The 15056-nt window shown below is 38.6% G+C and overlaps 1 protein-coding gene across 1 annotated transcript in view; it reads right to left on the reverse strand.

Annotated features, from left to right (window-relative positions):
• Positions 1 to 7547: 7547 nt before the first annotated feature.
• The window catches only part of LOC149903771 (uncharacterized), a 149526-nt gene continuing 142017 nt past the window's right edge, over positions 7548 to 15056 (reverse strand). Inside the window, exons 23-30 of the mRNA XM_090108180.1 lie at positions 12895 to 13450; positions 12569 to 12806; positions 12106 to 12414; positions 10781 to 11911; positions 9898 to 10059; positions 9295 to 9351; positions 8980 to 9077; positions 7548 to 8883 (exon numbers count right to left, since the gene is read on the reverse strand). Coding sequence (XP_089964306.1) covers positions 8622 to 8883; positions 8980 to 9077; positions 9295 to 9351; positions 9898 to 10059; positions 10781 to 11911; positions 12106 to 12414; positions 12569 to 12806; positions 12895 to 13450 — 2813 coding nt within the window. The 3' untranslated portion in view covers positions 7548 to 8621. The remainder of the gene's footprint in view (positions 8884 to 8979; positions 9078 to 9294; positions 9352 to 9897; positions 10060 to 10780; positions 11912 to 12105; positions 12415 to 12568; positions 12807 to 12894; positions 13451 to 15056) is intronic.

The raw sequence follows: 15056 nt of genomic DNA on the forward strand, positions 1-15056 counted from the left end.
TGTATTACATATATATAAAGCTACACTACCACTCACTCACTCACTGACTGACTGACATCGCTTTTCTCGGAAACTACGTGGAAAGTGGGGGGGATTTTAACGTGATCGTGTAGAGGTGCGCCGAGTGACCAGAGGAAAAATATAGCGATCTCGATCATCTTCGAATACCGAGTGGACCCCTGGTGGTGCGCAGAAACGGTGCCACCTGGAGGGGGGGTGTCGGAACAAAAAATGCTCGGAACTGGTGGCGATTGCCAGGGGTGGTGGAAAAATGGCGATTTTCGCGAAAACAAGATGGCCGCCGTACTTTGCCAAAATCGCCGTTTATGAATCCTTACGTCTCAAATTTGGCACACGTGCTCTGTTCGAGCCGGCGAATCGATCGGTGCCCAGTTCGAGTGGCTCCGGGCCCCCGTTTCCGACTTTCATACAATGGAAAATCCAACGGCCCGCGGAAACGGTGCGAGTTGGGTGGGGGGTCCCGGAACTAAAAATGATCACCACCCTGGGACGCTACCAGGGAGCCATAGTGGGTCGCTTGATTTTGGAATTTTTCCATTTTTGGCGCAAACATAAAACCGTAAATTTAGACGAGGTGGCGCAACGGAGAAATACACCAATGATGCATTCGTACTCGCCCAGCTCCCAGGATATCCAGAAAAATACGAAATCTTAAACTTTCCCTCATCTCTCGAAGACGGTCAACGGCCCGCGCAAACGGTAGCAGCTACATCTGGGGTGCTCAAACTAAACTTGTAGAACACCTCGAGCAATTACCACAAATAGTGAAAAAAATTCAAAATGGCGGAAAAAATGGCCGCCGCCATACAAATGCTAAAATGGCCATCGCTGATCCGATCACGCTGAAACTTGGCACAGGGGCTTTAATCGAGCCGCACATTAAGTTGGCATACTCATAATTGAGTTTTCACTGCTGGTTTCCGAGTTTCATACAACGCGAAATTCGACGGCTCTCCGAAACGGCGCCAGATAGGTGGAGGGTGTAGAACTAAAAAATGATCAGAAACATGGGGCGCTACCAGGGCAATCGAGAAATTTCAAATTGGACGCCATTTTTTTTTTCAAAAATGGCCAATTTTTCAAAGCAAGATGGTGGCGCCGGTTACTTTACGATTGTTCTGAAAATTGATTTTTGTGCTTTAATCGGCCAGATTTACAATACTGCATACTCAGAATTTTTTTCCGACCCCCGGTTTCCATTTTCCATACATCACGAAATTCAACGGCTCTCTGAACCGGTGGCAGGTGGGTCGGGGTCGCCGAAGTAAAAAATGCTTCAAAACCTGGTCCGCTTCCAGGCATATAAAATTTTTTGGTAAAAAGCGAAATTTTTTTTTTCGAACATTTTGTATGGAAATTTCCATAGTAGGAAGGGTAATTGAATAGCAACGGCAAAAGACGGCGCCGCGGGCTGCTTGCTGCCCGCGCACCGCGTAACCTCGAAGGTCGACAGCCTCCCGGAGTAGAAAATATTTATTAACTTTCGAACTACCGCACGAGCCAAGCGAGCGAAGCGAGCGAATCACGGCAGCGGCTGGCGTAAATATTCAAATAGGTAGCGAGGAGCGAAGCGACGAGCGAGTTACGTTAACTTTTGAACTACTGCACTAGCCAAGCGAGCGAAGCGAGCAAGTCACGTCAGCGGCCGGCGTAAATATTCAAAGAAGTAGCGAGGAGCGAAGCGACGAGCGAGATAGGTTAACGTTTGAACTACTGCACTAGCCAAGCGAGCGAAGCGAGCAAGTCACGTCAGCGGCCGGCGTAAATATTCAAAGAAGTAGCGAGGAGCGAAGCGACGAGCGAGATAGGTTAACGTTTGAACTACTGCACTAGCCAAGCGAGCGAAGCGAGCAAGTCACCTCAGCGGCCGGCGTAAATATTCAAAGAAGTAGCGAGGAGCGAAGCGACGAGCGAGATAGGTTAACTTTTGAACTACCGCACTAGCCAAGCGAGCGAAGCGAGCAAGTCACGTCAGCGGCCGGCGTAAATATTCAAAGAAATAACGAGGAGCGAAGCGACGAGTCAGTTAGGTTAACTTTTGAACTACCGCACTAGCCAAGCGAGCGAAGCGAGCAAGTCACGTCAGCGGCCGGCGTAAATACTCAAAGAAGTAGCGAGGAGCGAAGCGACGAGCGTGTTAAGTAAACTCTTTAACAGTTTATTATGAAAAGTCACTGCCCGCTATCGATTAGACACCTCAAAATGATGAAACAGTTTCGACTGACTGTAGCGATTCTACAGATCGCTATATTAGCAGATGTAACAAATGGACAGGAAATTCAAATGCATTTTCAAATGACTGAAGATTTCTGCCCTGGGATGAGCCGCGAGCTGCTTGCAGCTCGCGCACCACGCACCCTCGAAGGTAGACAGCCCCCCGGAATAGAAAATATTTGAATGGGAAATTTATAAGCACTTCCGATTGATTGTGGAATCGCTGTTAGCAGATATTAACAAATTGACGGGGAATTTTTATGCATTTTCAACTGACTGAAGATTTCTGCCCTGGGATGCTTCGCGGGCTGCTTGCAGCCCGCGCACCACGCACCCTCGAAGGTGGACAGTCTCCCGGAATAGAAAATATTATAATGGGGAATTTATAAGCACTTCCGATTGATTGTGGAATCGCTGTTAGCAGATATTAACAAATTGACGGGGAATTTTTATGCATTTTCAACTGACTGAAGATTTCTGCCCTGGGATGCTTCGCGGGCTGCTTGCAGCCCGCGCACCACGCACCCTCGAAGGTGGACAGTCTCCCGGAATAGAAAATATTATAATGGGGAATTTATAAGCACTTCCGATTGACTGTGGAATCGCAGTTAGCAGATAGTAACAAATTGGCTGGGAATTTTAATGCATTTTCAATTGACTGAAGATTTTTGTTCCTGGGATGTACCGCGGGCTGCTTGCAGCCCGTCGACAGCATTTCAGAATAGAAAATATTTGAATGGGGAATTTATAAGCACTTCCGATTGACTGTGGAATCGCAGTTAGCAGAAAATTACAAATGGACTTGGAATTCTAACACATTTTCTAATGACTGCCCTATTGCTTCAACCCAGGGGCAAAAGGGGCTCGCGGGCTGCTTGCAGCCCGCGCACAACGCACCAGCTAGTTTGACTATAAAATACGTATCTAATGTAAATAGTGTGTACTTTATATGCATGTTAATTTTATCATAAAAATAATATTAACTTTGTATATTAATTTATGATACTAAATGTAGCACAAATATATTATTTATAAAAGTGTACGTAAACTTATTAAACACGAAATGCTGAAGCTAAGCTTTATTACTGACATTAGACGATTGTACTGTATAATTTTGTATTTTTATATAAACTTAGTTAAATAGTAGTCAATAATGGATCCGATGATCGGTGTAAGTTATAAAAAAGAGAAAAATGTTGTGTGGTTTTATGAAACCACGGTAAAAGTGAAACTCTTCGAACGGTTCCGAACACTGCTTTGTGTAGCGCATGTCGCGTGACGGTCGGCTGCCGAGTAGGTATAAAAAGTTTGAGACGATGTAATAAAAGTTTCACTTTAAAAACAAAGACCTATAGAAAGACCTGTAAAAGTATACTTAATATATTTTATGAAACTGGCATAGTTTTATTAAGATCTCCATTATCTTCTTGTATTTATGTTTGGATTAACAGATGTAATAATTAACAATATTTAATTATTTGAATATAGGACGTGTTATTTTTATTATCGCACTGTTATTGTATTAACCTTATACATAGCGTATAATTATGTAATTATTGTACAGAAATAAATGATTGTAGAAATTATATTCTTTTTATTTTCCTTTATATATCTCATAGAGAGTGAACAAGTATGAAAACTTCATATACACGCTTTAAGCGCGTCACACACGGTGAAGATACTATAATATTTTATCTTAAGATACTGTTATATTTTATATTACAGTATCTTAACGCATCCGGTATCAGCGTTCGGACCATCATTTTTCTTTTTGTCATTGCGTACTAAGACCCCTGTAGAACCGCCATCCTGTTACAAATGACCCACAATATTTCGCGTCATTTGTAACCTACACAAAAGTACTTCGACGCTGATTACCTATGTAAAAAAACTTAAAATTTCCATTTATCATATCATAGTACCTACTCCAAAGCCGGAACATCTTGCAGATGGTAAAGTAAAACATCGTTAACGTCCCCTTTTTAGTCATTTAGCTCTCATAATTGATACAATTTTTTTGTTTATTTTTTTGTTTGGTAAACATAAAGATTTACAATTCATTACAATTGTTGACAGAAGGATAAAGTAGGTGTTGTAAGTTGTACGCTACAACTCGCCGAACTTATCGCCGAATGTGGTCCCTCAGGTGAACTGTGTCAAATACCATATTACTGAATCGTTTTCCACAGCTGCAGCGGCCTCGAAGGGTACGCAATTGTTGTTATTTAAAATATGTTTAAAAAAAGAAATCAATCCTCCTAAGTTTACAATATATATTGTAGCAAATTTATAAGAATACCAGGTTTCCGGCCGCGGCCTCGCCCGCGCAGTCAAAGAAAACCCCGCATAGTTCCCGGGATAAAAAGTAGCCTATGTCCTTTCTCGGGTATCAACATAATATCTCCATACCAAATTTCATGAAAATTGGTTCAGTAGTTTAGGCGTGATTGAGTAACAGACAAACAGACAGAGTTACTTTCGCATTTATAATATTACCTACTATGGATATAGCGATACCGAGTTCGATAATAGTTTGATAATACTTAGGTACTTTAACGTATTTTCAACGTGAACAATCAAGTGAAAAATACAGGCATCTAATCAATTTACTTTTGTTTTTCATTAACTTGAATGACATTAGACAAATAATTATAGACCTTGTACATACGTTAAACAGCACTGAGCTTCGCTACGAATTAGAATGTTATTCGTGCTCGCTCTACAGAGGAATCAGCAAGGCACCCAAAGTTTAGGTGGTTTTATTACTGCAAATTGTTTCCTTTAAATGTATGCAGAAACAAAAATTTCTGTTTTTGGGTGGTTGGAGGGAAATTATTACATATTAATTTACATGTGTATATTCGGGGACTTCCGGATATCGGGTAATTCGGAAAATTGTTAATACGACTTACGAGCATCGTTTTGTTGTATCGTGGATAGGAAATACTTTTACATCTGATGAAAACTGAAGAAACCGATTTTGAAGTAACAATGTTTTATGTATCTTTTGATAGGTAATGTCGGCCCAGTAGATTTTGAGTTTATCCATTGCATACGTACATACATACGAGTACAATAATATGATTTTTTAAAGTATCTAGTCAAGTTCAAGGTAACTTTACAGTTTACACGACCTTTTTATTTTAGTACTATAGCCACAGATTACAGAATAATAACTACTAACTAGCTATAGCTGGGACCTAACTTATAGTTAATAGTTAGTTGTAAGTAAAGTAATAGTTAATTGTAAGTAGGTACTTATTGCTAAATTTTAAATTAGATCAAAATTGGCTTAATTCTATAGGATAGGAAAGGTAAAAATAAAAGTCGATAGAAACAAGCAAAATTTTATTTCTTATATTGTTCGTGAATAACGACTATACTTATTTAAATATAATATATGCGTGGTGTAAAACTTATATATTTACAATCATTGCTCTAGACGAGATAACAATTTGAAAGTAACACAACAGAACAAATTTGAGACCCTTTAACATTGCTATTGGCTGCTTTTGATTGCTGATTCAAGTTTCAACAGAAGTGATGTGGCGCTTGAAGAGAACGGCTATGTTATAACAGAATGCAAAGTGAATTTTTGTAATAATCTTTCATTTTTAACATAAAAATATATCTTACATGATTATTATGTGGTTATCATTGCTTATCTCAATTGAAAAAGGAGGGCCTTCGAAGAATAGATATTTCAAAGTACAGTGAAACTTCGATAATTTCAAAAACCTCTTAATTCAACAGTAAATACCTAACAGATGCTCATCTTTGTTTTATAACTGTAGAATTTGAATTTGAAGAATGAAAAAATATTTTTGTGCGAAATTTCTTGCTGTCGCCTTCTTCGTCAGTTTTACAAGCATAGTCATAAAAGTTTATACATGATATACAATAAATGTAAGGTAAGATCATCGAAGTTTCGCTATATTTCGGTAAAATACTTACATCTACAAAGGTGCACTTAGTTATATTAGTAGGTGACTTATTTTACAATGGTCCTACTTTATCCAATTATAATTTCCTTAGAATAAATTCGAGTTTCAGGACAAATTAAAATTTGGTAATAATTTGAGATTGGTACAACATGACAAATTAAATAGGTATTGAGAACCTGTGAAGCCGATTAAGTTGTGTTCGTCTAACAGCTCTATTTAAATCTAGGGCCTGAGAATTCGAATTTGAAATTATCTTTTATTTTATGTTACTTTAATTTTTAATCGTGAATTCTGTCACACAACAGGCATTGTGACTTATAATCACAGTTATTCAAATTTATTTGTGAAAGTACTCAGTATAATTATAAAGATAGTTAATACTTAGAATAAATATTGCTTACATTAAGTGCACATGTCACTAATATTGCGGTTTATAATAATTGTATAATTAACATTTTAACCAAAATGATTCAAAAGTAAAATGAGATATCAAAAGGTGGAATTTGCAAGAAAAATACTACAATAATGTTAAAAATAAAGATAATTAAGTAACAATATAAGCTTAATTATTTATGCAACAACGCGTTAATTTAACTAAATGTTAACACTATTCCTTAGATTTTAACAGTTATACAGAAACAGAAAGCGAAGAATCATTACAACGCCTTAAAGAAAAAGAATCAAGTTAGATTTAAGAATATAAGTTTTAGAAAATCAGTCTCAACAACAGGCCATTATTTTTATACTTTTTAGTTATTATAATATTTAACACGTAAAAGCGAAAGCTTCAGGAAATTTGGTTAAAAAATCTACAAGCAGCTACGTAGCTAATGGCCGCGGGGAAAAGTTTTTGGTCAAATTGCAATGTGACAAATGGACTGTGTTGCCATTGCTTTTTTTCTCCCTAGACAACACTATTTTCATAATATTATGATAAATAAAGATACCAATGCAAATTATTTAGGAATAAAAGAAATAGAATTCGTAAGACCGTAGAGCCATCTTAATTACGAAATAAAAATTCGTGCAATGAATAAAAAAAAAGATATTTAAGACGATAATTTGGAATAAAGATAAATAAAAATAGTCAACACTTTTTTAAATTGAATATATTATAGATAAGATAGCATATGGCATGTGGCACGGCACATAAGGAATGGCAGTATCGAGTGACTCGCCAGAAGCTACCGCTACACAACACCGACGCTTAGCTGGTACAGTGTACGCACATTTAGAACTTCAGTCTTTAAAAACATCACATCTAGGTTCTATTTATTGCTCATGAAATTGGCTAAATCAAAGAATCAAAGATCCGCTTTGTCTTATTGCCATAACGATTCATTTTATTGTAAATTTTTTTTGTGTACTTTTAGTATACTAGAATAAGGAGTTATTTAGAGTAACGTAGGTTATTTAGAATGAAGTGAATATGAAGGTTATTGATCTAAAGTTTGCAGTTCCTATTCTATTGGTGCGAAGTTTCCACAAACAACGTCGTCAAATGCAGTAACTACGATCCTTAGCAGTAAGGGTGCCTAGATAAATACGATAGTAATTGTGCATTTGGTATACAGATTTTTTTGGGCCTTTCGTTTTTTCATCTTACTGACTAACAATTTACAAGATTACTCGTAAATTTACAAGAAGAAAGAAAAATTCTCTCATATCGGTATTTACATTATAAAATAAATTTGTATTTACAAAGTAGCAAATAGTGCGCAAAAGACAACTTCACAAAATATGCATTTGAGCAATATGTTTAAAAAATATTTACAAAAACATTTTTTACAATAGATAGTAGGTAGATATAAATAGAAAGTTATCAGCGGAGTGCGAAATTAGGAGAAGAGTAAAATAATATTTAACATGTATTTCATTGATAGTCATAAGTAGAATCATAAGATGGGCATTACTAATCGTTTAACCGCTTACAGTTTATATTATGTAATAATGCATAAAACAAGTTATTGCTATGAAAAAAATATTTACATCATTATTTCCTTAGTTAAACTACGAGAAGACGTTAAAATGAAAACATTACAACTATTGAAATAATAATAAGTTCTACTGTAACAACACTACAATTCCTTGACTTATAATATATCACATTAGCTTAGAATATTGTAAAACTTTTTGAACGCAACTTCTCTTTTATAAATATAGTTGATATCAAAATTGTTCAATTTGCTAATTCTCAGATACTCGCACCATCCTCACTCGTTCAATTGTAATGCAAGAAGGTATACCTACGTTCGTCGATCCATAGGAATATGGTAGATACTCATTTTTTATATATTATTTAGGTAAAATTTAATTTTCAGCACTTAGGTAATGATCAATCTCTGATAAGTATTCATAGAAACTCAGTGTCACGCACAACACAAAAAAATCTCAACCAACACAAATCACAACATAACTATGCTTCAAAACTGTAACGAAAACTCAATCGGAATTATCAGGCGCAGCACTCAACGTCCTAGTTTCATCGTGCACTAGCGACTTGTCGTATCGTCTCTGTCGCGTGATCTTGGGCCTTGCGGCACTGAGCAGAGGGGCGGATATCGCGTGAGCGGGGACACGGGTGAGGTCCTTACGACCTTGGAGCAATGGTGACGTCACACTGGACGATTCGTCGCCTTCGTCGTCCGATATCGCGGGATAGCTTTCCTTCATTTTTAGACTACGTTCGAGACGACGAAGAAACCTGAGAAACAATTATTATTAGGTTTAAATTATCAAGCGCCTTTATTATTTTTTTATTTTAGATTTTTATATTATATAAATAAGTAAATAAATGTACCTTATTTGATTACTAATGGTCCTCAATTTGTTAACTTTCGCTGGTCGTCTAGAATCTTCTGTTAAATCTAAGCTAGATGATATTTTTGATGCGGTATCCTGTGAAGAATATTGAAACGTTTATTTCACGAAATAAATATCAGCTGATGTAAACATTTTTTTTATTACAATCCATAATATTACAAAATTTATTTAAATTGAAGTTTTAAACATTTATAAGATAGAAGTTATTTAGGTAATTTTATTTCTATAATCTTACAAAAATATTGGGAAAATAAAGAAAGCTAGCAACACAGCAGCGAACTATTCAAATCACCTCAGAACTCCGGCATTTTTCCCGCCGTAACGGTTTCCTCACGCGGGTCGGCTCTGACTGCAAAAAGATGTTATTTTGCCACAAATAAACATAAGAAGCTTAAAAAAATACATTGATGATAAGAAATTGGACATTAATTAACAATATTTAAATATATATTTTTTTAAATATTATCCTATTAGATTCATTAGTAGGTAGTTGTCGTGGTGTTTTTTATTCATATTCATCAATAAAATGATGTGTCCAATTTCTTATGTTTAATTGTACAATAGCGTGCTTCCAAGCAAATATTATATTGTGTTAAGTGCGTTTTAATTTATAAATATAAATATTATAATGTCCTTCTGTATTTGTACATTTTAATACATAATTTTATTTATAACCTTTGCTTTAACTGCATAAAACGAAAAAAATGTAGGAAAATCGTTATTTCGCAATACAAAAGATCAAAACATGTAAAAAAAGTTATTTCATGACAGAAAACACCAAAAAATGTTAAAAAAGGTTTGCTGAACAGACAAAAAATTCCACAAATTAAGTGAAATAGCACATTAAAAAACGTAAAAAGTCCTTTTAATCCCTACCCACCCCAACATCCCCTACCTGCATCTCCAAATCCGGTTGCCTCAGTTCCCTCGCGGAGGCCACAGAGGCTACAGACGCGTTAGAGACCGACTCCTCAGAGGAGGAGGAGCTCGCTAGTGCGGGGACCTGAGAGCGGGACCGGCGACGACCGGACTTGCGTCCGCGCAGGTAACATGGTACCTACATATAGACATACATACACTTTTGTGGAAACATTTGAAAACAATGTGAAATATCTTCTGATTGATAGCGAAATTCATTCTTTTGAAAGATAGATTGGCCAAATTGTACATTTATTTTAAGTTACATATCGTCTTTGTTATTTCTGTTTTTGTGTGCATTGTACAATAAAGTGTTTTCTTTCTATCTAGATTGGTGCGAAATACAATAAAGACAACATAATAATGGTCAAATTCATAGATACAAAAAATCTTGATGAAGTAGCTACGCTTTTTACGTGAATGTTTTTCTTTTGCATCAGAGTAGAATGCATTTTTGTTATAATTTTCGACTTCTATACGTAAAATAAGTGTGTTTTAACTGATGTTTATTTTAATAATAGATCATTTTGAGTTGATGTTATTTTAAAATTTTAAATGAGTACCTAATCTCTATGGGTAGAGCCATTAATTAAGAGAAGAAGAAGAAGATCTAATCTCTATCGTATTGGTTTCTTACTTCAATAAGTTTACTCAAAATGTAATCTTCTTATATATAAAAATGAATTGCAAAATGTGTTGGTAAGCGCATAACTCGAGAACGGCTGAACCGATTTCGATAATTCTTTTTTTATTATATTCCTTGAAGTACGAGGATGGTTCTTATGTAGACAAAACGTAAATATGTACCACGGGCGAAGCCGGGGCGGACTGCTAGTGTTTAATAAATAAAGCAAGTTTACCTCTAACAAGTTATGCATAGAGTGCGGCATGTGCGGCAAAGTCGATTTCGTCGTCCCCGTCACTTCCTGTGATACCGTTCTCGACGTTTTCCGATCTCTTCTCCTGCCGGACTTCCTGTGTGAACTGCTACTGCTCTTACAATTATTGCCCTTTACACTTTCCGTACTCGGAAAGTCGTAGAGCCCATCCGAGTCCGTAAAAGGCAATTGTCTACCGTAAAACTGAGGCGAGAATCTTCCTAAACCCGTCTTATCACTTAACGGACTCTCACTTCTAGAACTAACGGGACTCAAGGGGCGACTACAGTCGGACAACAACGTGGGCGGACGCAAACACGCTCGCTCGTCCAAACCACGCTCTACACTAATGCACTTCACTATCGTACACTTTGTCACTCCACTGGGCGAACACAACACTGGTAATTCTAAAGTTTCTTTCAATACAGCTAGCGATTCCATTTCTTTAGCACTCGAAGGCACGTCGTCTACTCTCTCATCGGTACCGATTCCTTCGTCGTTCGATTCTAATAATGGATCGTCTGACAGCGTTTCTGAATCTGATCTGCCTCTGCGCCGTTCATCGTTGCCTTCGTTAGATGTTGCTGGACTAGAATTAGTTTTCATTAGCGGTCTTCTTCTAGATTGAAAGCAAGATGGCCCGCCACCAGAACCGGGATCTTCCATTTCCGATGGGCACAAGGGATTACTGGACCCGCACCGGGACGGCCCTGGGCTGGCCATGGAACTGTACCCAGAGGATGAAAGGTTAGATTCAGAGGGAGCTCTTTCACCCCTTGCTGACATGGAGAATGGGCTCAAATAGCACATGTTGCCGGAGGGTGGGGGCGGTCGGGGGGAGAGGGGCTCGTCAGATTCTTCACTAGCATTATAAGTGACTGTTATTAGTGGCGGGGGTTGGAACTCCAAGTGCGGGGGGGTGCGGCGCGGGGGTGGGGAGCCCGGGGAGGGGCGCTCCACGGTGAGGAGGGGCACGCGGAGGGAGGGGGGCGCGGGGGAGGGGGGGGACAGTTCCCGCTCAGAGTCCTGGCTGTGCGTGAAGCTGGGGCTGGGCGAGTCGGTTATCTGTGTGGATGGAGTTGGCATGTCCGAGCAGATGGCTGGTTGGCGTAACTGCAATAATAAGATACAATTTAACTGAAAGCAATTATTTCAACTTATGTTATTAGATGCATAATATCAATACTAGTTTACTTGTTTATTAATTAAAATGAAATTTATAAAGACTGCTACTAGTCTTTATCTATTATAAATTAATTAAGTTTTATTATTTAGATACATTTTGTAAAATAACAAGAAATATATACCTTAAGACGTAAGTCCGGATAAGGTCTTTTACACTTCTCAGTTTTAATCTCATCCAACTCGTCTTCACTGGGTGAGATACACGTGGTAGATTCACTCTTACTATCTGACTCCATCTTGGCTCTGGGCATTCTGGGCGAGGGCAGGGGTGTGGGCAGCGGTGTGGGCAACGGTGTGGGCAGTGGGGTCGGCAGTTCGCGGATAGGGGATAGGCATTTGTTGATAGAACTTGGCACTTCGAGGAGGATGGACGGAGGGTGGAGTAAGTTGCTTGATGATGATGGCTTGTGGGCACTTAGCGGGTCCACAACCTAAAAAATCATATAAAGATATTAAAAAAAAAGTTTTCATCTTTTAGAAACATCAAATTGAATCTAGTATTTCATTTGGTATGTTAATAAGAGTGTTGTAATTTTCCATAACCTTTTACTTATTGCTACAATTATAATTTCAATTATAAGCTACCTGAATTTCAATAGTATTATGCGGTCTAGCGATCGGCGAGTCAGGAGCTAACGACGGTATATGCGACGACGCTATCGACACGTCGTCAGCGTCGATCGTATCGTCCTGCGGCGAAGAGGCGCTCGGGGAACTTGACACAGAGATAGCGCCTGAGGAAGCCCTCGAAGCAAGAGCCGCTGATGACGAAAAGTTGCGGAACATCGCTAGAATTGAATCCGCGCTGGAAATTTTAGGCGTCCTGTAAAAATTGCGTTTTGTAAAACAAAGAAGCGGAAAAATTAAAGATGAAAATGTTTATAGAATGAATGCGACGGTTCCTCTATTACCTAGAATATTTCTTTAATGATGAATGCGCTAATGTTAAATCTAAGCTCGACATCGAGTCGCTTCCTTGATTGCTCGATGTGCTATGAGGCGATCTTACTTCGACTCCGGGTGAAGGCGGTGTGCTCGACGCTTTCGCTTTGATCGTTCGGTCGGATATGACGGCCATCGGTATTGTTATAGTGTTCACCATGTCGACGTCCGAACTGGAACTCATCTCTGCGGAAACTTTGTTAAGCAATCTAGCGAAAGTAACTTTTTTCTCTAATTTAGGATCCGATATTTGTCGCATGGAGGGTGAGGTTGACGGCGAGGATCCTTCACTAGCGAACGAAGTGTCTTTATTTTCTACTCCATATTCTACGAAAGCGGGGGCGCTTTCGACTGTACTCAAAGTTTTCTTTTCAGACATTTGTATGAGCTCCCCCATGGTGATTTTTTTCGAATGATCATTTGCAGCCGCTGGACTTATAAGCTGTTGTAAGATTTGTTTCTTCTCCGCTGCATTTTTCTTGGTCGGTGTTGAATTATTTCGTTTTTTACGCGGTGAAGGTGAACCTGTACATAAAGAGAATATGAAAAGTCGGAAAATTGGCTCATTAAGTTCTACGAAAGCGTTAACAGAACAACAACAACACGACGATTGAAATATAAGATTAAATCATGCACACTATATTCATTGTATGAACATTAAAGGTGCATCTAATGAAAGCCAATCCTTTTGGTTTTAGACTTTCAAAGTTTTTTTAATAAATTTATCAAAGTTAATTTTTTAACGATACAATATAACTGCAACATAAAAGGATAATCGCTAAGATGATTTCCATATAACATTTGTAGGACATTGCTATATGTCATTAGCGTTAACAATATTTAAGAGTTACAAAAATTAAATAATATTAATACAAAAAATAGCGTTGGCAGAGAACAGTGTCCACATGCATGAAAGCTACAGTCTAAATGAAATCAGATTTTACATTGTCATATAGTATCTTTTGAAAAGCTCATAGTAAAATTAATAGAAAGTAGTAATAGCAGCAGAAGAGAAGCCATAAGAAATTGACAATGAAATATCTGAAGAAGATTTGGACGATCTAAAAAGGTGCTAACGTAGGAAGGAGCGTCTATACAGAAGATGCGTGTAGTAAAGTGCAAACATCAATATCGCTGAAGTAATTTAGCATTCCAGAAAACGTGTCATTGGGTTGCAAAGGTACATCCAATAAGCTATGTACACACCGCGCGCTCCGCATTGTAATGTGCGTGTGTGATTGTTACTAAGTTTGATGAAGAGTCGTGTGTTGTGGCTTGTGATGAAGCTGTATTATTGTAAATACAGTGTTGGGTGAGGAAGCAAGTATCCTGACGTATTGTATGTCATAGTAAACAATTGAAGTAGTTAATACATTTTTAAAGTTTTACATATTATGTTTAATTAAAATACAATAATAAATTACAATCTTAGCTTTCCTTGTTGTGCTCTTAGAAGTACAGACTAAAGACGACATCGAAAAATGAGATGGTAAAATGTATGAATATGGTCGGACGTTATGTCATTGGCGTAACAACACCAACCAGGGCTCGTAGAAATTTCTTTATTGAGGATGAAAGAAATAGTAGGTACAATTTGCAATAACTGTATAAAACATGTGTAGTTATTTCTCTTGTGTACATGGTACTATTAAATTTTTACAAAGCACACGACTGGCTTATACCAGCCAATTTATTAAGCTAAGATAATTCTCAAGGGAACATCGCGCGTATCTACAACTCTTTCGTTGGCGGTTGTTACGCCGTGGTTGTGCGGAGAGCGCGGCCGCTCCGCTCCTTACGTGTGGGCGGCGGCTTTAACAGATCGTCCAAACTAAAGGTGCGCGCGGCCCGCGGCTGCGGCAGGCCGGCGAGCCCCGCGCCCGACGGCTTGCGGATACCGAGCCGCGTGAGCAGCGTGCGGCCCTCCGCGCCGCCCGCCCCGCCCGCCCCGCCCGCCCCGCCCCGCCCGCCGCGCGCCGCTCGCGCGACCGCTGCGGACAAACCACACCCGCTTACCGGCCGCCCGCTCACTACCACCGCGACGTACCGACACAGCGTGGTACCAACAATGCGTACCGACATAACGCGGTACCAACATAATGCGTACCGACATAACGCGGTACCAACATAA

Source organism: Colias eurytheme, chromosome 12, assembly GCF_061535395.1.
Source record: "Colias eurytheme isolate Ceu_HAF_F1 chromosome 12, ilColEury1 Martin Lab GWU primary, whole genome shotgun sequence".
Classification (NCBI taxonomy): domain Eukaryota; kingdom Metazoa; phylum Arthropoda; class Insecta; order Lepidoptera; family Pieridae; genus Colias; species Colias eurytheme.